This window comes from Eschrichtius robustus, chromosome 2 (genome assembly GCF_028021215.1).
Source record: "Eschrichtius robustus isolate mEscRob2 chromosome 2, mEscRob2.pri, whole genome shotgun sequence".
Classification (NCBI taxonomy): domain Eukaryota; kingdom Metazoa; phylum Chordata; class Mammalia; order Artiodactyla; family Eschrichtiidae; genus Eschrichtius; species Eschrichtius robustus.
This window is the reverse complement of record NC_090825.1, coordinates 110972650-110998789: the sequence shown is the minus strand read 5'-3', so window position 1 is coordinate 110998789 and position 26140 is coordinate 110972650. Positions and strand designations below refer to the sequence as shown.

Below are 26140 nucleotides of genomic sequence, written 5' to 3'. Positions count from 1 at the left end.
CTGCTGTCCTGACTGGTGGTGTCCCTCAGAGCGTCGCATTTCTCACATTTGCAGCTTGGGAGCAGCTGTTTTCCAGGCTATTTCCTTTGAATTAATCATGTTTTAAAATATGACCTCTGATAAGTTTTCCCTCCACGTGATAGCCACAAAACCATCGAGAAAGAGTGGTCCTAGTTAATTTCCAGCAGTTAAGTTTGAATAATTGTAACCCATCACATTGGCACTGATTTCTCATATATTTGCAATAACCTAACCTGTAGCTTGTAGGGGACATCTCTCAAATCCTAACCAGGGCTCAGTTTTCCGAAGAAACTAGAACAAGACACAGTAAGAGAGGTCTTGTAGGCATTTCAGGCAACACAAGACCTCCGTGAGCTATGGAACAGTCCCAAATAACATTTTCCTCATCTAAAACATGCCTAGAACCTCACAGGAGGGTTACAATGAGCTGACCCTCCTTCTCAAGTGCTGAGTGAGTAGGAGGTTGGCATCTCATCTCCAGCCCCTCTGCTGGATGAGATGTTCACTTTGCCCAGAAGGAAGTGGCAGGATTAATAGGTAAGGGCACAGGCTTTAGAACAGGATCTGTACAGGTGGGTTCAGGTCCCACCTCTGTCACTCAGCAGGCTAAGTGGCTTTAGAAAAGTTACTTAACCCCTCTAAGCCTCCGTTTTCTCACAGGCAAATAGGGGTTATTGTGAGGGTTAAATGTGATGACAGAGAGTGGCAAGTATAAAAGGAGAAAGACCTGTTTCAGAGCTATTGCAGCCATTTAGGAAAGAAACGGGGCTGGAGATGGAAAGTAGAGGAACTCCAAGATTTAGGAGGCAATCTCTCTAGTCCTCGATGACTAATTCACAGTGACTTGTGTGGGAGAAGGAAGAATCAAAGATGGTGTTCCTGCTTTGGACTTGGCTGATCAGATGCTGATGAGGACCCAGAGGAGGAGCAGGGATGGAGGCGAGGACCGGTTCAGATGTGGATGGTTGTGTATGAGGTGACTGTAGGGGAACCACGTGGGAACTGGGGAAGGTGGTTCTGAGCTAAAGACACAGATCTGGGAGCCATCAGCATGAGAGTACTGACGAAAGCCCGGATGGGAGACCCGATCGCCAAGGGTGCATGTGAGTGATTTGAGTCGGGTGCCTAGCACAGAACCCTGGGGGGCATCAGCAGTTAAGGGGCAGATGCACCAAGAGGAACCACAAAGGTTGAGACAGTGTTGGACAAGAGTCATGAGGAGAAACATGAGAATGTGTATCATGGAAGACTAAGGGAAAAGACGGTCCCCCTTTCTCTCATTTATTCATTCAACAAATATATTTTAGGCACCAATTCTGTGTCAGGTACTTTACTAGGTGCTAAGAGTATGGCAGTGAGCCCAACAAAGAGCCTGCTCTCAAGGCGCTTACTATCTAGTGAAAAAAGAAAGACTAAACATAGGTAGACAAACAAACGCAGAAGGTCAAGTGGTAGGTGAGAAATGCGGCAAGGTGAGGCAGTGAGGATGCCGGGGCGCTAAGCTAGGTGAGACCAGAGAGGGTGTCTCAAGAAGACGACACGTAAGCTGACACCCAAAGGACATGAGGAAATAAACCAGGTAGACATCTGACAAACAGCCAGCTGCACAGGCCCTGGTGCAGGAGGGCGGCATGAATACAGAAGAGCAAGCATGCCGTGTGCCCAGGATGGATGGGAAAAGGAGAAAAAAGGCAGAGATGGGCAGAGGAGCCAGAGTGTTCAGGGCCTCGCTGGCTTCAGGGAAGACTTGGACCCTGTTCTGAGCAAGAAAGAATGTTACTGTGGTGGAGGGAGTTGAGCTGACTCGTATTTCACAGTGATCCCTGTGGTTTCTGTGCCAGGAACAGCTAGCAGGAGGCCAGGGTGGAATCAAGGAGCACAGTCTGAATGCTGTAGCAGTTACTCAAGGGACAGATGTGGCTTGAGCCAAGGTGACAGAGGTGGAAGTGGTCGGAAAGTTTAATTCTGAATATATTCTTGAAGGTAAAACGGAAATGATTTTTGACGCATTGGATGAAGGCTGAGAGCATGGGGAGAGAAAGCAGTCAAAGATGACCTGAAAGGTTTGGTCTAAGGAATTAAAACAAGGGAGCTGCCATTTATTTGAGTGGAATGAGCAAGATTGGGAGGCAAAATTGAGAGTTGATTTTGGACTTATACATTTGAGATGTAAATTAAATAGCCAAGTAGACCTAGGAAGTGGCTAAGTCTGGAGTTCCGAGAAGAGGACTGAGCTAAAGATATGAATTTGGGAGTTGTAAGCACGTAGATTGTGTCTAAAGTCATAGGCGTGGATTAACAAAGATTAGCAAAGGAAGTGGATTTTAGAGAAGTCGTCCAGGAGCGACCTCTGAGCATCCTGGCATCTAGAGATCAGCAAACAGAGTAGGACTGAGCAACGGAGAAGGATCAGCAACTGGGGAGGATGGAGGGAAAAGAACCAAGGAGTAGTCAACACGCTGTCAGATGATGCCCCAAGTTCAAATAAAATGATGGCAGAGCTTGACTGTAATAACTGAGAAGTCAGCCTGGAGCTCGGTGAGAACACCACCAGCTCTGTGCTGAGGACTAGAGCCAGAGGATTAAGGAGCTTGTGAGAGGTGAGGAAGCTGAGAGTGCGCAGGTAACTCCTTCAGGAGTCTGCTCATTGACAGAAGTTGTTTATATGATGGATGGGGATGAGGAAAGGGAGAAGGTAGCTCACAAGAGTGGAAGAACATGGACCACGCAGCTGCTGATTGAGAGGCCGGCAAAGGGAGTTACAGCCTCAGTAGGAGCAGGAGGAGGTGAAAGATGAACGGAACGTGGAGTGAAAACCTCGTGATGCAGGAGGGCGCACATACCGTGCTCTCTGGATGTGAAGAATTCTGGGAGAGGAAGAAAGGGACAGAGCAGGGTCGGGGAGAGGGAACCCAGCGATGATGAGGGAACAGGAAATTAAGAAGACATATGGCAACCTGTCTCCTTTACAGGAAGAAATCTGTCCTCAAAGGGAAGGAGGCGCCACCCAGCCCTGCCAGTGGGCGTCAGCAGTGAATGTCAGGGACCGCTACATCTACGTGGCCCAGCCCGCGCTGAGCAGAGTCCTCGTGGTCGACGTGCAGGCCCAGAAAGTCCTCCAGGTACATCTCTCTGAGGGAAGGGGGAGCTTGCAGTTCTGGGGCACAGCCGGCCACATCCTTCTTTGTTTTCCGCACACTCCCCAGCTCCTAGGAGAGGTGATCAGAAGTGGGAGGGAGCAAAGAAGATTCATGTGCATTTTTCATCAAGTATTTATTGCCTACTATGTGCCAAACTTTGGTCTAGGTGCTTGGAAAACAGCCATGAATGAGCAAGTCCTAGAAATTATATTCTAGCTGGGGAGACAGACCATAAATCAGAATTTTAGGGAGCTATAGATGGTAAGAGCTATTTACAGGTTGAAAGGGACAGAGGAACTGGAAGACTATTTTTAAGTGGGCCTCACTCTGGAAGTGAACAGAATCTGAGATCTGAATGCCCGGTGGGACTCCCGCTCTGGGAGCAGAGGGAAGGCCAGTGGGACTGGAGCACAGCCAGGAAAGGGAGAGTAGGATGTGGCAAAGTCAGGGGTAAACAAAGGCCAGTGAGATAGCCAGACATTCAGGTGTTTTAATCAGGGGAGTGACATAGTCTGACATTTTTAAAGAGTCAATCTCCCACTCAGTTAAGAGCAGCCTGGAAGATAGAACAGAGATATTGGTCACTGAAATAATCTGGGCAAGATGATGACAGCAGTGGAGGTGGTAAGAAGCTATCAAAGTCTTGCTATATTTTAAATGTAGACCCCCAAAGATTTTCTGCTCGATTGAATGTAAGGTTTGAGAGAAAGGAATAATAATAATTTTAATAATAATAATTTAAGCAACTGTAGAATGGTGATGCCATTTACTGTGTGTGGTGGGATGAATAATGGCCCCCAAGATGTCCACATCCTAATCCCCAGAACCTATGAATGTCACCTTATATGGCAAAAGGGACTTTGCAGGTATGATTAAGATTTTTTTTACTTTTTTTTAATTGGCGTATAGTTGATTTACAATGTTGTGTTCGTTTCTGCTGTACAGCAAAGTGAATCAGTTATACATATACATATATCCACTTTTTTTTTAGATTCTTTTCCCATATAGGTCATTACAGAATACTGAGTAGAGTTCCCTGTGCTGTACAATAGGTCCGTATTAGTTGTCTATTTTATATATAGTAATGTGTATATGTCATTCCCAATCTCCCAATTTATCCCTCCCCCGCTCTTTCCCCCCGGTTAATTGTAAGTTTGTTTTCTACATCTGTGACTCTATTTCTATTTTGTAATAAGTTCATTTGTATCATTTTTTTAGATTCCACATGTAAGTGATATCATATGATATTTGTCTTTCTCTGTCTGACTTACTTCACTCAGTATGAGAATCTCTAGGTCCATTCATGTTGCTGCAAATGGCATTATTTCATTCTTTTTTATGGCTGAGTAATATTCCATTGCGTGTGTGTGTGTGTGTGTGTGTGTGTGTGTGTGTGTGTGTGTGTGTATCACATCTTCTTTATCCACTCCTATTTTGATGGACATTTAGGCTGCTTCCGTGTCTTAGTTATAGTAAATAATGTTACAATGAACATTAGGGTGCATGGATCTTTTCAAATTATGGTTTTCTCCAGATATATGCTCAGGAGTGGGATTGCTGGATCATATGGTAACTCTGTTTTTAGTTTTTTAAGGAAACTCCATACTGTTCTCCATAATGGCTGTACCAATTTACATTCCTACCAACAGTGTAGGAGGGCTCCCTTCCCTTTTCGCCACACCCTCTCCAGCATATATTGTTGGTAGACTTTTTGATGATGGCCATTCTGACCGGTGTGAGGTGATACCTCATTGTAGTTTTGATTTGCACTTCTCTAATAATTAGTGATGTTGAGCAGCTTTTCACGTGCTTTTTGGCCATCTGTATGTCTTCTTTGGAGAAATGTCTATTCAGGTCTTCTGCCCTGTTTTTGATTGGGTTGTTTGTTTGTCTGATATTGAGCTGCATGAGCTGTTTGTATATTTTGGAGATTGATCCCTTGTCAGTCGCTTCGTTTGCAAATATTTTCTCCCATGCTGTGGGTTGTCTTTTCATTTTGTTTATGGTTTCCTTTGCTGTGCAAAAGCTTTAGGGTTTCATTAGGTCCCGTTTGTTTATTTTTGTTTTTATTTTCATTACTCTCAGAGGTGGATCAAAAAAGATCTTGCTGTGGTTTATGTCAAAAAGCGTTCTGCCTATGTTTTCCTCTGACAGTTTTAGTCTCTGGCCTTACATTTAGGTCTTTAATACATTTTTAGTTTACTTTTGTGTATGGTGGTAGAGAATGTTCTAATTTCATTCTTTTACATGTAGCTGTCCAGTTTTCCCAGCACCACTTTTGAAGAGACTGTCTTTTCTCCATTGTATATTCTTGCCTCCTTTGTCATAGATTAGGTGGCCATAGGTGTGTGGGTTTATCTCTGGACTTTCTATCCTGTTCCATTGATCTATATTTCTAGGTTTGTGCCGATACCATACTGTTTTGATGACTGTAGCTTTGTAGTATGGTCTGAAGTCAGGGAGTCTGATTCCTCCAGCTCCGTTTTTCTTTCTCAAGATTGCTTTGCCTATTTGGGGTCTTTTGAGTTTCCATGCAAATTGTAAACATTTTTGTTCAAATTAAGGATTTTTAAATGGGGAGTTATCCTGGATTATCTGGGCGAGCCCTAACTGCAAGCACAAGTATCCTCATAAAAGGGAGGCAGGAAAAAATGTGACAACATAGAAGGAGGAGGCAGTTTAAGGACTAAAGCAGGTTTGCTACACTGCTGGCTTTGAAGATGGGAGGGAGAGCCCATAAGCCAAGGAATGCAGCTCTAGAGGCTGGAAAAAGCAAGGAAATGCATTCGCCCTTAGAGCCTCTAGAGGGAGAACTGCCTTGCATACATATTTATTCTGCCAGTGAGATTAATTTTGGACTTCTGTCCTTCAGAACTGTAAGAGAATAAGTTTGTGTTCTTTTAAGCCACCAAGTTTGTGGCAATGTTACTGCAGCATTAGGAAACTAATACACTCTGATAGAGGCTTTGAGCAAGGCAGGGGATACAGGTCATGAAGCAGATACAGGGGAAAATTAGTAATTCAGCTTTAGAGTTGTTAAGCTTGAGCTGCCATTTTAAATATATACATATATATATATGTATATATATATGCAATTGGATAAACAGGTCTGGAGTCAAAGGAGAGGTCTAGGCTGGAGATATGAATGTGGGCATCATCCCCATGTGAACTGTGTTAAATCCAGTTAACTGGAGGAAATCATGGAGGGAAGTACAGATAGAAAAGAGGTCAAGGTTGGAGCCTTGAAGTATGCCAACACTTAAAGATCAGGAATGAGAGAGGAAGCCAACAAAGGAGACCAAGAAGGAGTAGCCTGAAAGGTAGGAAGAAAATGAGGAGAGGGTGGTGTTCCACAAGCCAAGAAAAGAGCTTTTTAAGGGAGAGTTAGTGGCCAGTGGTGTCAAAGGTTGCTGAAAGCATTTGTATGTTATGAAGACTGAGAACTAACCACTGGATTTGGTACCACATGGATCACCTTGGCAAGAACAGGTAGGACTATAATGGCAGAATGCAAGCCTGAGGGGGTGGATTCAATTTAGAATCAGAGGGAGTAGAGATGGTGAATATAGACAACTATTTTGAGGGGTTTTGCTATAAATATGAGAAAAAGTAGACAAATGAGGCAGTAGCTGGAAGAGGATGCTGAAGAAACTTTTAGAATAGGTGATATTACAGCATTTGTATGCTAATGGGAAAAACTTCTCCCACAATTCTTCCCTTTCTTTTGTATCATCGAAGTAGGCAGTAGTCAGCGGAATCCAGGACATACAAGTAGATATGCTAGCCTAAGATAAAAGCACATTCTTTCATCATAACAGGAAGAAATAGAAAGTATTCAGGCACAGGTGCAAATAGGTGATACAATTGGTGATAGCTGGATGACCTTCTCTTCTGGTTGCCTTTATTTTCTCAGTGAAATGAGAAGGAAAATTATCACCAAGGCTTGAGGTCTAAGGAAAGAGGTAAAAGTTGGATGTGAGATTGAACTGACCAGGGAAATGTGATAGGACTGCAGGGCAATAGTGAAGGCCCACTTAAGGATAAGGGGTGCAAATGTAAAGTCAGACCAGTGAGGAGGGTTGTATCTTTTTTCCCAGGAATGCACAGCTGCCCAGGTGCAGGATCATTGTTGGGAGAAAGTTGTATAAAAACCAGGGTTGTGGTTGTGGTTTCTCCTGAAAAATATGATAGGAGACTTTCCAGCTATCTTTCTGTTATTGATTTCCCTGGCCAGAGAAAGTACTCTGAATAATTTCAGTCCTTTGAAATTTATTGAAGCTTGCTTTATAACTCAGCTTATCAACTTTCATAAATGTTCTATGTGCACTTTAAAAGAATGTGAATTCTAATGTTTTAGGTAGATTTTACATACATATCAATTATGTCAAGTTGGTTTATTGCATTGTTCAGATATTCTAAGTGATTTTTTTGTCCACTTAGTCTACCAGCTGCTGAGAGGCATGTTGAAGTCTCCCACTGTGATTGTAGATTTATCAAGTTCCATCCATTTTTGCTTTAAAATTATAGTATCTTCCTGGGGGAAAGACTTCTTTCTTCTTACAAAATATCCCTCTTTATCTCTGGCAAAGCTTCTTGCCTGAAAGTCCATTCTGTCTAATATTAATATAGCTAAATCAGATTTATTTTGATTAGTGTTACCATGGTATAATTTTTCCATTCTTTCACTTTCAATCTTTCTCATATATTTAAAAAGTGATCTCTTATAAAGCCACATGTATTTGGATTTTGGCTTTTATCTAGTTTAATAATCTTGATCTTTTACTTGGATTATTTGATCCATGTATTTTTGATGTAATTATATGGTTATGTCTACCATCTTACTGTTTTTTCATTTGACCTACCTCTTTATGTTGCTTTTTTCTTCTTTTAGCTTTCTTTTGGATTAGTCAAACATTTTTGTTCTTCTATTTCTCCCTCTATTAGTTTGTTGTCCATGCATACTTTTATCATTGTTGTTATTATTACCACCATAGAGATTACAACATGCATCCTTGCCTCAATACAGTCTCATACAAATTATTGCTTCACTTGCCCAATAATGATAGAAGCTTAGAACACTTCAACTCCTTTAACCTTCCTCCTGCCTTTGGCACTATTGTGAGAATGAATTTTAATTCTACATGTAATTTAACCCCACAAGACATGACTATTATTATTATTTTGTACAGTTGATAGTCATTTACATTCACCCACATATTTACCTTTTCCATTGCTCTTTATTCTTTCCTGAAGTACATAGTTCTGTCTGGTATCATTTTCATTCTGGCTGAACAAGTTTCTTTAATAGTTCTTTTAGTGCAGGTCTGCTGGTAACAGATTCTCATAGTTTGTGTTTGTTTGAAAATTTGCCCTTTATTTGTAAAGGATATTTGCACTGGATATAGAGTGCTACATAGGCAGTTAAATTCTTTCTGCATTTTAAGATGCCGTTTCATTATCTTCCATTGTTTTTGTTAATAGATCAACTGTCATCTTATTGTCTCTCTTTTGAAGATAATGTATCTCGTTTTTTTCTCTCTGGCTACTTTCTAGATTTTCTCTTTGGTCTTTAGCAGTTTTACATGCCCAGATATGGTGTTCTTTGTATTTATTCTGATTTGGGGTTTTCAGAGGTTCTTAAATGTGTGGATTAATATCTTTAATCAGACTGGAAAATTCTCAACCATTATTTCTTCAAATATTCTGCTGCCTCATTCTCTCTCACCTCTTCCTTGGGAACTCTGAGAGAAAAAAAGTTAGACCTTTCTATTGTGTCCCACACATCTCTTTCACTCTTATTTTCCATCCTTTTTGTCTCTTTGTGGTTCAGTTTGGGCATATGCTATCAACTTGTCTTTCAGTTCAATAATCCTATCTTCCACTGTGTCTGAGGTATATATAACAAAACCTATTTATTGAGATCTTAATTTCAGGTGTTGCAATTTTTCACTTTTAGAATTTCTGCTTAATTCCTTTTATATGTACAATTTTTAAATTATTTTTTTATGGATCACCCGTGAGTCTGTTTCTATTGTCTTTTTTATGTTGTTTTCAGTTATATAAGCTGTATCTTGGAGTGCCTAGTAATTTTTTCTGAATGTCAAACATTCCATATTACATTGTAGAGACTTTAAATGGCTGTCATCCACTGAAGAGGGTTTACCCTTTTCTCTGCTAGGAAGAAGGACAGTAGAGAATGAATCACTTTAATCAAGTACTAAGTTGAATCAAGGCTGAGTTGCAGCTTTCATAAGGCTTAGTCAGTCTCTGATTCACTCCTAGTAGGTAGCACTTCAGGTCTTTAAACTGAGAGTCTGGTGTGTTCTTCAGGACCTTTTCCCTTCCATGTCTTTGCTCCTTAGCATATTGAGACTGTGGAAAGCTCTGTTCTGAATGTAAGAGATTTTTGGTTTAGGTTTTCAGTCTCCTACTCCATACCACCTCAGTCAGAATGAGAATATGAAAAATGATTAGAGAAAGTTAAGCAGAAAGGAGAGATAATGCCTGCAAGTCTAAACTTTGGGGAAGTTTGAGAAGAGGGCAGACAAATGGGATAGCTGGAGGAGAATGTGTAATCAAGAGGGTTTTTAAAAGAGTGAGAGAGAAAATACAAGAAACTAGAGATAGTGTCAGGATGGTATCATTACTGGTGAGAAAAGAAGCTCTGGGTAGGGGAAGACAGTGCCAGATCCTAAAGCCTTTGGTAAATGAAGGGAAGCAGCCAGGATGAGAAGGTCAAGGAAGAGTAGCTGGAGGCATGAACAAAGGACCTGGGGTATGTGAAGTGTAGGAAAATAGAAACAGCCTCTACTTGAGGCTTCAGGGCAGAGGAAGTTTTAATTAGAGCAAGAAAGTACAAGGAGACTTCAAAGATGGTGATAACTGGAGAAGAAATATATTTCAGCAGGGATAGGCAAAATCAAGAGTTCAGATTTGTATAAAGTTGTGGTCATCAACAGAGGAATGAATTCTAAAGTCATCAGAGTATAATGGGTTACTTGAAGCCATGTATTGAATGAGCTCACCCAGGGAAAGGATATAGACAGAAACAAGGTCAAAGATGAAGACTGGGGACATGCCACCATTTAGAAGTCAGGATGAGGAAGAGCAGCCAGGGAGGTGGGAAGCTGAGTGAAGAGAATGTTTCCAGAATGGAATGGTTAACCATGTGGAATCTTGCTGAAATGTCAAGTTAGAGGAGGACCACATAGTGCTCTCTGAATTTGACATGAAGCTCTAGAGCAGTTCAGTGGAGTGGTGAAGACAAACAGTTAAGAGGAAGTGGTTTCAGGGACTCCATAGACATTTCTTTAGAGAAGTTTTAACCAGTGGGGGCAAAGATGGTTTTCCCCCAAGATCAGAAAGGCTAGAATATGGTGGACTGAAATGTCAGAAATTTGTTGACAAGGTTTAAGTTATGGTGGCTGCAGTGGGGAAGAGGAAAAGATCACTGAAACCAAGAAGGAACTGAGAAAGCAGGGCTTTGAATGAAGGCACCAAAGTTGGGGACTCAGGGAGTGACAGAGAAAACAGAGCATCTTTAGTGAACAAAGGGAGTGACTAGAACTTTGGCCAATGCCAAGAAGAGCAGGGGTCATAGTGGCATAACAAAACAGAGTTTTGGAACTTATAAAACTACATTCTGAGAAGTAGAAAATTCACCATTTGACAGGGCCACTGGGGAAGCTCTGTCCTCAGAAAATAGCAGAGTTTCAGTTAGTTACAGCAGTAGAAAAAGACGACTCTGCCTGATGCTACAGTCTGAGTCCCAGAGGCTCCAGGTGAATGATGTACCAGATAGAGGAGTCTGCACAAAGAGACAGACAGGTGATAATGGATAAGTTCAAAGTCAGTCTCAGATGACCCAGGAAGAAGAGCTAGAGAAGGACGCTGAGGGGTCAAGAGGCCCCAGAGGCTTACAGGAGAAGTGATGGGAGGGTCCTGAAGCTGATTCTTGAGTGGAAAACTGAAAAAAAAAACCTCTGTGTTTGTTTAGGCTTTTGCCAAGATGGTCTGGGTACCCTTTAAGTAAGAAAGACATGCAGTGTCTCACCTACTCTTCATTGCAGTGTGCAGGCTTCTCACTGCAGTGGCTTCTCTTGTTGCAGAGCATGGGCTCAGTAGTTGTGGCGCATGGGCTTAGTTGCTCTACAGCATGTGGGATCTTCCCGGACCAGGGCTCGAACCCACGTCCCCTGCACTGGCAGGCAGATTCTTAACCACTGCACCACCAGGGAAGTCCCTGCAAGAAATTTTTGAAAGGAAGAACATTACTGATAACCAATTTTATGCCTCTGAAGACAAACCCAGAAGGGATGTTTCTACCCTGGGTTCCCAAACTGGCTCATTGTCAAGGCTGCTAGGCTGGCTTTCCACTCACCCAAAAATGGCCTAGAAATGAATCAGCTTCTGCAACAACAATGACCAACTTGTCGCTATTTTTTTTCAAGTCCATAGGTGTCGACCCTCTGCCGGCTAAGTTGTCCTATGACAAATCACATGACCAAGTGTGGGTCCTGAGCTGGGGGAACGTGCACAAGTCGCAACCAAGCCTCCAGGTATGTTGAGTACATGGAAGACAACACCCACCTGCAGGAAAGAGCTCTCTCCCTAGCTAATAAATGTCTCCTGCTTCCCTAGGTGGCTAATCACATTTAGCCAAAGTATGTCCATGAAGGCTATGGAGACAGTAGGAAACATCCTCAGGATAATGCCCCTTATAGGCAATGAACAGGGTATCTTCTGCCAGGCCTGCTATTAAAAAGACAGTAACACTGATGATGGATAAGAGATTCTAATGTCATGACAACCAGAATGTGGCTCTTGGGCCCCACCCAGCCCAGCCCCAGAACACTTGCCTCTTCTGAGCCAGGAGCTCCTGGAGCCAAGCAGAAATGAACCTCTGGACTTCAAGCAGTGAGAAGGGAGCCAGGGCTTTCTTCACCTTGGGCTGCATGGGCTGGAAAACACTGTCAAAGCAGGCACCAGATAATAAGGAAGGAGAAGTAAAAGCAGCAGCAGCAATTATGTTCATAAATGGAAGCACATTACTGAGTGCTCACAGTGTTCCAGGCACAGGAAGTTTCAATAACTGGCCCCTGGTCCAACCTAGGCATACATTCAGCCCTGCAGCCCATACATTCAGCCACTGCACTGTACTGCCTCTTGGGAAGAGCTTGGGCCCAGGACATCTGTGGGATCCCTTCCTCCACCAGTCAGGGAAGGTCAACACCAACCCTATGTTGAGTGTGTCTGGCTCAGCCTTTCTCATTAGGGGTACATGAGAGGATTAAGCCCTACAAAAGGTGATTTGAATGCCTGTTCCCTCGATTCTCCCAATGATGGTGCATAGAACCATTCTAGATGCACAGAAGAGAATTCACTGCATACAGTGGATTCCTCGGGATATTTATTAGGGTTTTATTCTCTCTCAGAACCCCAGCTGAGAAGGGCTGCAGATGGAGCCAAGTTCACACTGTTCCCAAGACTGGTAAGAGGCCAGGGATACCCAGTCTACAGAAGCTTCCTCCTGGGGACTGGCCACCTGCCTTACCTACCTCTGTGCTGCTGGGCCAGGGGAAGGACACTACTTCACCTCCTACAAAACAAGACTATTGTCCCTCAATGAACACCATCAACACATCCTGGGCCCCAGTGAGCTGATGACAAATAATAACAACAACTCATTAGAGGACCTGGGAGCCAGAATAAAGGTCACTCAAAACAGAGTATAAGCCCAGAAAATTGGTTCCTCTGGCAGCTCTAAGAAAGCATGTAAGGAAATCCAAGGGGAGGGGGCCACCAAAAAATATTTTTCTAAAACTAAAATTTAACAAAAAATGATTTCCTAATTTAAAACTGCAGTAGATAGATAGATGAGTTGAAAATGCATGATTTCTACTGAGACTCAAAATAGTAGCCTGAAAGATAAAGAACAAGAAAAATCCTCAATTCACAGAATACAAGAAAAGATTAAGATATGAAGTCTCAAAAGATGTTTCAAAGTCAAAAAAAGTTTAGAAAGAGAAAAGGTAATAGTTGGAATGGAGTCAAACATTAAATAAATTTGGAAGAAAATTTCCAAGTTGAAAAAGTAAACCATGTAGATTAAAAGGATCTGTAAGTTCCAGGCTAACTTGATGAGAAATAACACATCTCTGCTCTTGGTAAAACTCTGGGCTTCCAAGAATAAAGGAAATATATTACAAGCTACAAGGCAGAAAGAAAAGTCACCTGTAAAAGAACAACTAGGTTGGCACTGGACTTCTCACCTGCAACAGCTGCTGGAAGACCGTGGCATCACATCTACATGCTATTAAGATAAAAGGGCTGATATCCAAGGTATCACTTACCTGTCAGGACAAAAGAAAGACCTAAGGATATGCAAGAATTCAGAGAGCAGATCATGAAATATACCAGAAAAACAGTAGGTGAACCAGATCAGAGACATCGAGATGGCGAAAGATAAAGAGGAAACAGCCCTAAGTAAGAAACCTAGAGAGGAAGGTCCAAAAATAAAATAAGATGGATGAAGAGAGACTACCTGGAAATGTATTTATAAGTGCTAAATAAGGGCATTTGAATTAGGAGCAATGCACTGAAAGAGAAATTCTGATACCAGGCTCTAACTAAAGATGATAAATTATTTCTGTAAAAGTAAGGGTAGGGAGTGGAGGAAAGAGTACAAATACTCAAAAATGTCATCTTACAGGGATAAGAGAGGATATAGAGAATGTTCTTTGAAATTAATAGTTGAGATAGTTCACTGTCTAATTATTCCAAATGTGACAAACTGATTTCTCCTGTTAAAAGCAGAGATGATGAGATTGGGTTTGGAAGGGAGGGAGAGAAAACTAGCTGTAACTTGTTTACAAGAAACCCATAAAGTGATAATAAAAGGTTGAATTGAAAGGGGTGGAAATAGTGATGGTAGGTGGACAAAAAGATGTATGAGTGTAATATTAATATCAGACAAGGTCAAATTTAAGGTTAAAAGCACTAAACAGCATAGGAGAAGCATTATATGAAGACAAACAAACAGCCAACAGATAGCAAACAACATAACTAAATACATAATACAAGAGTGATTAAAAATAAAGGAACTTGATTTACAATGCACTTAAATTGTACATTCCAAAGAGACAAAATAATGACATGGGAAAAATGAATAATATGAATAAGGAACTTGGTTTAATAAATATATAGAAAACCTTTCCTCTGCCAAATAGAAATTTTTCACATGTCCACATATATGTGTCAGTAATCACAAATAAAAATTTAGCAAATTTTGTAAAAGTCAGTGTTACAGGCTACATTATCTGATAATTAGAAACAATTAAAATGTGACCTACCTAATAAGGAAACACTCCTAGATCACTACTGCATCAAAGAGGAAATTAAAAGGAGAAATTACAAACTGTCTCAAAAGCAATGAAAAAGAGACTGCTTCTCATCAAAACCTACGGGATACAGAGAAAGCTGTACACAAGGAATATTTGTGTCTTAAAAGCCTGCAGAGAATGTATTTGTATAAAGGAATAAGAAAAAGAACAAAGTAACTGGCAGGAAGGAATTATTTAAAAGACTAAAATTAGTAGAAATTAAAAAAGGACAAACAAAAACCAATAAATCCTTCACAAACCTGACAAAGAAAAAAGAATATAAACAAAATGAGAAATGAGGAAAGGCATATTACTGCAGATAAAAGAAGATGAAAATAATTGTAAAATAATACTACACTGCAACTCTGGGGTGGCAAATTTTAAGACCTAGAAGAAATGGATGATTGTTTGCAAAATGCAGGAAAAAAAAACAAACTGACCTAGTCAGAAAGAGAAAGACAAGTACCATATGATATCACTTATATATGAAATCTAAAATATGACACGAATCTGTCTACCAAGCAGAAACAGACTCACAGACATAGAGAACAGACTTGTGGTTGCCAAGGGGGAAGGGTGTGGGGGAGGGATGGACTGGGAGTTTGGGGTTAGTAGATGCAAACTATTTACATATAGAATGGATGGACAACAAGGTCCCACTCTATAGCACAGGGAAGTATATTCAATGTCCTGGGATGAACCATAATGGAAAAGGTATAAATATAATAGTTATGTAATATTTATATAAATTTTAAAATATATATGTGTAACTGAGTCACTTTGCTGTACAGCAGAAATTAACACATTGTAAATCAACTATACTTCAATTAAAAAAAAATTAAGAAGGAGGAAAAAAAAAACTGACCTAAGAAAAGGAAAATTTGAAATAGAACAATTACCAGAGAAGAGGTTTTTTAAAGATCAAAGATCTACCACAGAAAAATGTACAGCCAAGTTTTCTCAAACCTTTCAAATGTAGATAATTTTAATATCATTTGAACTATCCCAGACCATATGGAAAAAAATGTGCGACTCCTTAGTACTAAAAAATAAAACTATCACCAGTTAGAATGGGCATCATCAGAAAATCTACAAACAACAAATGCTAGAGAGGGTGTGGAGAAAAGAGAACCCTCCTGCACTGTTGGTGGGAATGTAAATTGATACAGCCACTATGGAGAACAGTATGGAGGTTCCTCAAAAAACTAAAAATAGAATTACCATATGACCCAGCAATCCCACTGCTGGGCATATACCCTGAGAAAACCATAATTCAAAAAGACACATGCACCACAATGTTCATTGCAGCACTATTCACAATAGCCAGGTCATGGAAACAATCTAAATGCCCATCAACAGACAAATGGATAAAGAAGATGTGGTACATATATACAATGGAATATTACTCAGCCATGAAAAGGAACGAAATTGGGTCATTTGTAGAGACGTGGATGGACCTAGAGACAGTCATACAGAGTGAAGTAAGTCAGAAAGAGAAAAACAAATATCGTATATTAACGCATATATGTGGAACCTAGAAAAATGGTACAGATGAACTGGTTTGCAGGGCAGAAATAGAGACACAGATGTAGAGAACAAACGTATGGACACCAAGGGGGGAAAGTGCGTGCAGGGTGGTGGGATGAATTGGGAGATTGGGATTGACATATATACATTAATGTGTATAAAAAGGATAACTAATAAGAACCTGCTGTATAAAAACAAAATAAAATTTAAAAATTCAAAAATAAATTAAAAAATAAAACTATCAACTAATCTCACTTATGAATACAGAAGCAAAATTCTAAACATGGTATTAAAAGTAGAGTCCAACAATGCATCTAACTGCTCGAGCAGGGAACAAATTCCCGGGATGCAGTAATGGTTCACTCTCAGGAAATCAGTCGACATTACTCATAACACAAAACAGAAAAAAAGCTATAATATTTTCAATAAATGCTAGAAGGCATTTAACTAAATACAGCAGACATTCTTAATTTTTTTTAAAAAACTAAAAATAGGAATACAAGACATAAACATAATGAAGACTATTTCCCAGAAACCAAGAGGAAATTTTGCCTAAATGACAAAACACTAAAAGCATTTTAATTAATAGCAGGAATTAGACCATTATGCCCACCATCACCATAATTGGAAAGTCTTAGAAATGCACTATGACAAGAAAATGAAATAAATTGAATAAACCTACCTTCATCTCTGTGGACTAGGGTTCAGGAAACCACTGCTTGCAAAAACTGCTCCTGGAAATGTCAGTGGGCAGAGCCTTTGTGGTGAGCAATTTGGAAATGTGAACCAAAAGCCTCAGAACATTGCTTTCAATCCGGCAACTTGACCTCTCAGAACTTATCCAAAGACCAGGATCAGGGATGGGCACAAAGATTGAGCTACAACATTATGTGTTACCGCAATGTTTATATTTGCAAAACATTGAAAATACCATCTTAATGTTTCTAAATATCCAACACTAAGGAATTGGTTAAACAAACTTCGCTATGACTAAATGAAGGTGGTTCTATAAATGAGGCTTATTCCACCAAGGCCCTGCCCCAGGAGCCAGTGTTTGAACCTTTGGCACCGTCTTGAATCCTGCCCATCATGCTCTCGCCCACCCACTCCCAGCTTTCAGCTGCCTCTCTGCCCATCCCACTCGATATCTTGCACCCTGCCCTTCCCCAGCTGCCACCTCTCACCTGGCTTTGTCCACTCCTCTGAAGCAGATGCTCAGACTTCCCTACCCCACACTCACTACTAACTTACATCTCCTGATACCCAGCCAACTATGTGCATCTCCTGAACCAAGCCCCTAGAGCCAGCAAATTTGAGAAGCTCAACAATTATCTTTTGGTCACAAATGTGCCCAGCCATGTGCTGGGACACAGGCCAAGAAGGAACTCATGATTCATTGGAGAAATGAGGCTGACTAGCCCATGTCAGTTCAGTGGCCCATGACACCGGGTTTTGATGAAGTAACCTCTGAATATAGGGTGTCAGGGTGGTGAAGCATGAATGACACTGACTGCTGACAGCCTGTAATTTTCCATCTCTATTATAAGCTAAAATGACAGACCTTATATCAAGCAATGATTGCATGGCTTCTTGGAATTCTCTGGCATTTTCACCTGGACTCTCTAAGATCCAGTTTCCTAATACTGATATTTTCTTAATGCCTAGTTCTAAGCTTTTCCCATGGACTTGCCATGGAAGTGTCATTTGGCCTTTTTTTTTTTTTAATCACAGGAAAATAACAACTTTAGAGCTGCCCCAAGACTGAAAATGCACAGCTCTCATCATTCTAATCCGGCATTCTGCCTGCTGACCCCTCAAGGGAAGCATGATCCAAAAAACTCAAGCCTCAAACCTGCCCGAAGAAGCAGGGCAGGTGCTGTTTGTCTTGTCATTAAAGTAAGAGGCAGAAGGCAGCCCCACTCTTAAAAGGTAAAAGCATCCAGAGCTCTAAGCCATGTGAGTCACAAAGCCCCATCACAAATTGTCCTCAGCCTCAGGCTGCAAAAATCTGAATCCTTCCTTCTGTATAAATGGCCACAACATGAAGATCAGGAAAAGTGTCTCCCCTCCCTGGTCAGAGTCTAGCATCTGCCTCCTGTCCTGCTAAGAGGGTCTGGGCTTGTCCTTGGGGTCCTCCAGGCAAAACTGCCCGCAAGCTGGCCAAGCCCCTCATCTGGCTGCAGGTCTGCCACCTTTCTGGGCAATCACCTAGAACTTGGAGGCTGAAGAGCACATGCAGAGAAGGCAAGAGGACACAGCCTGGCTGGCTCAGTGTCTCCAGCCTGCCTGTGCCCAAGGCCTCAGTAGCTGATGGACAAAAGCCCAGCCTGACCATGGGGGGCTTTTTGGCAGGGCCTCCAAACCATGCTCTCATCCTGTCTAACCCCAGACATCACTTGGCTCTGTTCTGTGCTGTCACCGTGCCCTTCCCTGATACAGACACAGCAGGGACACACACCAAGGAACGGCTCAAGTCGCTTCCTGCCAAGTACGCAGGGGAGAAAGTGGTACCTCAAGGGGAACAGAGGCAGCATGCTCTGTCACTACCAATTTGTACAAAACACAGGGCCTAATTCTTCACTTCTCACAGCAAGTCCCCTTTGTGAAACTGGAACCCTCCCCGGCATCCTAATCACAGGCATCTAAATGACATGGCCAAGACACTATAAAGCTCTTAGAGGAAAACATAGGAAGAACACTCTATGACATAAATCACAGCAAGATCCTTTTTGACCCACCTCCTAGAGAAATGGAAAGAAAAGCAAAAATAAACAAATGGGACTTAATGAAACTTAAAAGCTATTGCACAACAAAGGAAACCATAAACAAGATGTAAAGACAACCCTCAGAATGGGAGGAAATATTTGCAAATGAAGCAACTGACAAAGGCTCAATCTCCAAAATTTACGAGCAACTCATGCAGCTCAGTATCAAAAAAACAAACATCCCAATCCAAAAATGGGCAGAAGACCTAAATAGGCATTTCTCCAAAGAAGATATACAGATTGCCAACAAACACATGAAAGGATGCTCAACATCACTAATCATTAGAGAAATGCAAATCAAAACTACAATGAGGTATCTCACACCAGTCAGAATGGCCATCATCAAAAAATCTACAAACAATAAATGCTGGAGAGGGTGTGGAGAAAAGGGAACCCTCCTGCACTGTTGGTGGGAATGTAAATTGATACAGCCACTATGGAGAACAGTATGGAGGTTCCTTAAAAAACTAAAACTAGAACTACCATACGACCCAGCAATCCCACTACTGGGCATATACCCTGAGAAAACCATAATTCAAAAAGAGTCATGTACCACAATGTTCATTGCAGCTCTATTTACAATAGCCAGGACATGGAAGCAACCTAAGTGTCCATCAACAGATGAATGGATAAAGAAGATGTGGCACAGATATACAATGGAATATTACTCAGCCATAAAAAAAACGAAATGGAGTTATTTGTAGTGAGGTGGATGGACCTAGAGTTTGTCATACAGAGTGAAGTCAGTCAGAAAGAGAAAAACAAATACTGTATGCTAACACATATATATGGAATCTAAGAAAAAAAAAAAGTTCATGAAGAACCTAGGGGCAAGACGGGAATAAAGACACAGACCTACTAGAGAATGGACTTGAGGATATGGGGAGGGGGAAGGGTAAGATGTGATAAAGTGAGAGAGTGGCATGGACATATATACACTACCAAATATAAAATAGATAGCTAGTGGGAAGCAGCCGCATAGCACAGGGAGATCAGCTCCGTGCTTTGTGACCACCTAGAGGGGTGGGATAGGGAGGGTGGGAGGGAGACGCAAGAGGGAGGAGATATGGGGATATATGTATATGTATAGCTGATTCACTTTGTTATAAAGCAGAAACTAACACACCATTGTAAAGCAATTATACTCCAGTAAAGATGTTAAAATAAATAAATATAAATAAAAATAAAAAATAAAGTAAATGACACGGCCGGCACCTCTGCCAGGATGCCTGCTTTCTCTAATAAGTTACGGAGTCACAGTTCTCAGAGAGCGCCTCTGTGAGGCGCATATGACAGAGACTCTCAACAAACCAGCCCAGGTGCCTGGCATCAAGGGAAAATACAGAGCCAGTCAATGATTCCAGCGTTTAGCATTTTCGTTATTTAAAACCTCGCCGCCTTTCCCAGGGTGGCCTAGGTGTTGAGAAGGTGGGACTCCCTGTCGTGGGGGAGGCTGTCTCTGAGCAGAGATGCTTAGGTTCCGAGGACCCTCCCTCAGAAGCCCCAGCACAGTCCCTCCAAGTCCTCACTCCGCTGTCACGTCACGGCGGCCGACAACATGCACCACAGTCAGTCAGGGGCAGGCCTGACCGAGCAGGAGGGAGCGATCCAGGCGTTCACTCCTGTCTCCCCACTTCCCCTCCCTGGAAGGATGGGTCCCTGCCTACGCCATTCCCAAGCAGCTCCCGCTCTGCTCCTGGCCCCCACCCCGAGACGGTGACTTGCCCATCATCTCTCTCTCAAGCAGCCTGTCTGCTGGGGTCTCCACCCAAGCGTGCATGTGTCTGCAGGTTTCCAAGCCCCGCTGGGATGGGCCCTCACAAGGACCTCCGCTCTGTGTTGCAGGTGATCACAGAGGCCAGCACCAGTCAGGGCCAGCACCTGATCCGCACACCCTTTGCAGGAGTGGACGATTTCTTCATTCCTCCAACAAACCTCATCATCAACCACATCAGGTGAGACCGGCCCGCAATGCCCTAACCTACTCCGTGCCCCAGCTCGGCCTTGCACGGGGCAGCTTTGCCCGAGGTGGCCCTGCTCCTTTCTCTTTCTCCCCCACTCCTCCTGGGCTGGCCTTGGACCCCATCAGGAACGGACGGAGAAATGGCCCCATCCCCAGTCCTTAATTGTTAAAGTTAAGGAAGGCACCCAGCTCCTAATGCCCTCAGGGGCCCAGTGAGGTCAGGAAGTCTCATCCTTGGGTGAGGACAGCAGAGGAAAGAGGGAAACAACCGTGGTTAATTGAGTACCCTCTCCTTGCTAGACGCAAGAAACTAGTAGAGGCGGTCTCGAATCTGTTTTATAGATGAGGAAACTTAGGCCCAGAGAAGTTAAGACACGGGCCAAAGTCACACAGCCAGGAACTGGCAGAGTCAGACTAAATGCAAAGCTGGGTCTCCTTTCAGTGCCCCATTTGGCCTCGTTCTCTGCTAACCACACCTGTGGTTCCTCTAGGAGTCCCCAGAGCAGCCATGCAGGGGCCTGCAAGGAAACAAGGCCTCCAGGGTGCCTGGTTTGCCACCATCCAAAAGAACAGCTTAATCATAACAGCCATGGCCTCGACTGCAAGCCTCATCCCAGCCTGGCCACTCCCCTTCCCTATTCATTTCAGAGAACCCCTGACATTTTCTGTCAAGGCACCACTGCCAGAAGACTGAGCATGCCCTTTTATAAAGTCATCAAGACCCAAATCTCTTGTGGCAGTGTTTATGCCTTCCTTTACTCTGACATCAAGCACCTTTTTCCAGGAAGAAATGACTCATTTTTGCAAGCTGAAGCTGGACTTGTAAAAATAGGGCTCTCCCATTCATCCTTGCCCAAGGGAGAAAATAACCACTTTATGACCTCCCTACCTCACTGCAGAGAATACCTGGGGCAGAGCCTCTAAAATGGTTGTAAATGGTAAACCCCCTCAAAGAAGCTGAGTTCAGCCAGGAGTCATGCACACTCAGGCTCTGCAGAGCCTGTGTGTGACTTTTACATTAGAGTTTCTTATAAGTATGGGGTTTTCTTTCCTGCTCTTTCCATGCTCTAGCTCTTTAAGGATGCTTTAAAGATGCTGTAAAGTGGGCATTTTCCCAACTCTGAGGCACAGCTTGTTATTCAAGAGAAAACTGTGGAAGAGATTTTTCTCTACTCCTGTAGGTGTACACAGCACCCAAAGGCCTCTGCAAGTGAGGGGTTTAGGCAGAGGCTCTCACAATCAGAGGGAAGTCCTGCCTGGAATCAGGCCCTTTTGCAGCTCACAACCAGCCTCCAAAGAGGAACTTCACGAAGTCCAGATGTGGCAGCTTCCACCTACTGACCTCTTCCACTAAAGGTCCCTCTTAGATTTAATCCTCCCAACAGCCCTTGGAAGGAACTACCCTCTTTATATTTGCAGGGGCTTGAAGAGGCAAGCAACTTGCCCCAGGCTCTGCAGCTAGCAGGGCACCACAGCAGTGCCAGGCCATCTGGCTGTAAAGGTAAAAGCTGTCCTCAGCCCCAGCCCAAAGGGGCTTCCTGTGACCAGCATCATCAACGTGGCCAGGGAAGAGGCTGCCCTCAACCCTTACCCACGTTCCTCTCCAAGGGTAAGGGAGCATGGATAGGACATCTGTCCTTGTTCTTTTGCATCTGCATCCCCAAGTTCTGACCCAGCCAGTAGTCCAAAAACCACCTCAGATATAGACTCACCTATCCCGTCCTCCTAGCAGGCAGAGTCAGGACAGACACCTCTTGTCCCTTCCCTCCAGCCACAGGCCCGCCACTTCCCAGCTGCCACAAGGCCTCTGCGAAGCTGAATCAAAGGCATCCCCGAGGCAGAAGCTGCTGAGGCACAACCATGCTCTTCCTTTACCATTGCTAAAGATGCGCGCATATTACGAGAGCATAAATCCAGGAACATTTTGTAACTCGACTGCATTTGGTTTGAGATCATAGGTGAATCGCTTATGAAGCCATCCCCTGCAGAATGGTAGATCTTATGAATAGGCTGGTAGATCACCAAAGGGTTATGAGAAAGGAAAAGAGAAAGGATGCCATCGTTTGAGACCAATGACCTATCCGCTACCCAAAAAGTCCTCCTGACCTCTGACCTCAGTTTGCGTCTCCTCCCAGGTTCGGCTTCATCTTCAACAAGTCTGACCCTGCAGTCCACAAAGTCGACCTGGAAACGCTGATGCTCCTCAAGACCATCGGGCTGCAGAGCCACGGCTGCCTGCCGCAGGCCATGGCCCACACCCACCTGGGCGGCTACTTCTTCATCCAGTGCCGACAGCACAGCCCCTCTCCAGCCGCCCCGCAGCTGCTGCTCGACAGTGTCACGGACGCCGTGGTCGGCCCCAACGGCCACGTTACCGGCACCCCACACACGTCCCCCGATGGGCGCTTCCTAGTCAGCGCCGCGTCCAGCAGCCCCCAGCTTCACGTGCAGGAGATCACGCTGCGGGGGGAGATCCAGACCCTCTATGACCTGAACGTGAGCCAGGGCGTCTCAGACGTGGCCTTCCAGCCCTCCTTCACCCAGGGCGACCGGTACTACGTCTACGCCACGCTGGAGACAGAGCCGGACCTGCTCTTCCTGGAACTGTCCACGGGGAAGACGGGCGTGCTGAAGGGCTTGAAGGAGCCGCCCGCGCCCGCGGGGCCAGCCCGAGCCTGGGCCGGGCCCCGCAGGATCGTGAGGGACAGCGGGCTGTTCGGGCAGTACCTCCTCACGCCGGCCCGAGAGTCACTGTTTCTCATCAACGCGAGACAAAACGCGCCGCGGTGTGAGGTGGCGGGAGTAAAGGGGGGGACCACAGTGGTGTGGGTGGGCGAGGTATGAAGCAGCCACGAGCGCCGCCTGGTACTGACACCGCAGCCCCAAGCAGGCACCCTGTACATTTTTACAGACAAAAGCAAAAACCTGTATTCGCTTTGTGGTTCAACACTGGTCTCCTTGCAAGTTTCCTAGTATAAGGTATGCGCTGCTAACGAGATGGGGGTTTTTCGTTAGGACGTATGATTTCTGCCTTGAGCTACGATGAGAATATGCTGCCGTGTAAAGGAATCATTTCTGCGCCCGGCTACGCGCCACGTTACCTGGGCCGCCATGGAACCAGGAGCTCCCGCTTTCCAGGCGATGCTTCGGTCGGTTGCCTTCGCCTAGTCATTCTCCAGGGTCCGGCCAGACTTCACCCTGACGGTGTGGCCTGAAGACACAGGCTCCCCAGGGCAGGGCTCTCCCTCCTGGCGTGAGAGCCACATCGCCCTCGCTCTGGACCTCATTTTCTCCTTCGCAGTTGCTTCTTGCTTTTCTTTCCATTTGACTTGTTGTAAGCCTGAGGGAGAGCCAACAAGACTTATTGCATCTTGGGGGATGGGGAAATCACTCACTTTATTTTGGAATTTTTGATTAAAAAATAATTTTTTATAATCTCAAATGCTAGTAAGCAGAAAGACGCTCTCCGAGGTTCAGCTGTATCCCTCCCTGCCTTAGGCCATGGCTCTGAGAGTCACCACCCCACATCCAGAAAGAAGACAATGGCCATCAAGCGATCGTGGTCCTCTGCACCAGGGACACCCCCAAGTGCAGATCAGGCCACCACATTGGTAAAGGCTCCGTTCTGGGTTGGGACCCCCAAGAGACCAAGACAAACCCTGCGTGCCTGCTTTTCACTACTGAAGGGGGACATTTATTAGCCAGCCCAGCACCCCAGATTCAGGGCAGACCAGGCTTGCCTGGAAAGGTGTGTGCGGCCTGCAGAATAGTGGCATCCAGGCTCAATGCAGAAACCCGAAGGATACAAGTGGGGTTCAGGCGGGTTCCTTAGGCTATCCCTTTTAAAATCCCATTTCTCTTCTCCCTGTGGCCCTCGCACTCAGCTCTGGCACCCCAGTCCCTGCATCATCATAGCACAGACAGCACATTTCAGTAAGTGTTTCTTACACATGGGTCCCTCTCTCCCCAATAATACACAAGGATACGGGCTGGCACTGCTGCATTATTCCCAAATGTCTCAGGCTGTGGTAGGCTCTCCAGTGGGCATCAAAGAAGTACAACCCAACAGCCCCATGAAGACAGCCCGTATCAGAGAATCTCAGCAAGGAAGAGGCCCCCTTGGGCTCTCAAAACACCCCTTTCCTTCTCGTGCACATCAGTGGCCAAATTGCACTTGTATGCTTTCTGGCTTGAATGGTCATTTTTCAAGCCACCTGAAGTTGGAAGAGGTGGTCCCATCACAGACACATTAGGTTAGATGCCTTCACCTGCCAACATGGCCATGAGTTTCCTGGGCTGCTGCGGAATGGCCCCTTTCAGAGAAAGGAAGACACAGACCTTGCCTCACTGGAAACAGAGCTTCTCACTCCCACCTAACTGCCCAGCCCACCTGCCCGCCACAGAGTTCCCGACATTGGCCAATCCTCTAGTGTGTTTCATGCATCTCAGTCCCCCAAACTCCTCTTGTACCCAATAACTCCCAGGGAGTGCCTAGACAAATACATTCATAGATTTTTTTTTTAAAGATATAATATGTAGATACAGGTTGAAGAAACTGACCTCAAAAGCCTAATATTTAGTTTCACAATAACTGGGATGGATGGAAAACACATCTCACCTTTTTTTATTCCTGCCTCAATGTCTTGACACATTTTCTTCCAAAGTCCCACTTCTATCCCTGAAATTCTCCAACTTTTGTGAGCTTCTTCCTTTGGAAAACATCTTCTGAATTGTGGCAGCCCCTGGAAGAAAAAGAAAGTTTCTGAGCCTACATGAGGAAGAGCCCACCAACTGCCAGGCCAGAACACTGGCCCCTCTGGACTGCAGGATTGCTGAGTAAAAGACCAATCCAGTCCCAACTGGCCTTTTCAACTGGGAGTGACTTCAGCGGCACCTGTTCCTTTTCCACAATTCCTTCCGCTTCTAAGTGTGTCTGGAAAGCTTCTCTGCCTCTCGTCATAACTGTGAAGTTGCAAAGCTGGAGATGGCCAGTTTAGGTCTTGCTGCCAGCATTTCAGACACAGTTAAATAGGAGCGGGGAATCACAGCCCTGAAAACTGTGAAATTTGCAAATTCACAAAGGCAGGAAAGTCAATGTTTTTTCAGCAGTGCAACCGACTGAAGGGCTGGCCAGGACTCCACCTGCCCCTTTCTCCCACACGTTAGCCCCAGCAGAGGCTCATGGAACACAGTTTGAAAGCCACTGGGGTACGAAGTCATCACAACAGCCAGCGATCCTTCTGATGAACACAAATCATCAGCTATCTACTAATATTTCACATTAAAGGAGTATTCGTTTTACCAAAAGAATCACCCCCAAAGCCACTTACGTGATGAACTATT

At 44.0% G+C, this 26140-nt stretch overlaps 1 protein-coding gene across 4 annotated transcripts in view; it reads left to right on the top strand.

The window, feature by feature from the left end:
* FSTL4 (follistatin like 4) overlaps nt 1-25742 on the top strand; it is a 734451-nt gene extending 708709 nt beyond the window's left edge. For all 4 annotated transcript variants that reach the window (XM_068535874.1, XM_068535876.1, XM_068535873.1 and 1 more), the window contains 4 exons: nt 2994-3143; nt 11612-11719; nt 20680-20789; nt 22933-25742. In XM_068535874.1, the coding sequence (XP_068391975.1) occupies nt 2994-3143; nt 11612-11719; nt 20680-20789; nt 22933-23641 (1077 nt within the window). In that variant the 3' untranslated portion in view covers nt 23642-25742. The remainder of the gene's footprint in view (nt 1-2993; nt 3144-11611; nt 11720-20679; nt 20790-22932) is intronic.
* Nucleotides 25743-26140: the final 398 nt, after the last annotated feature.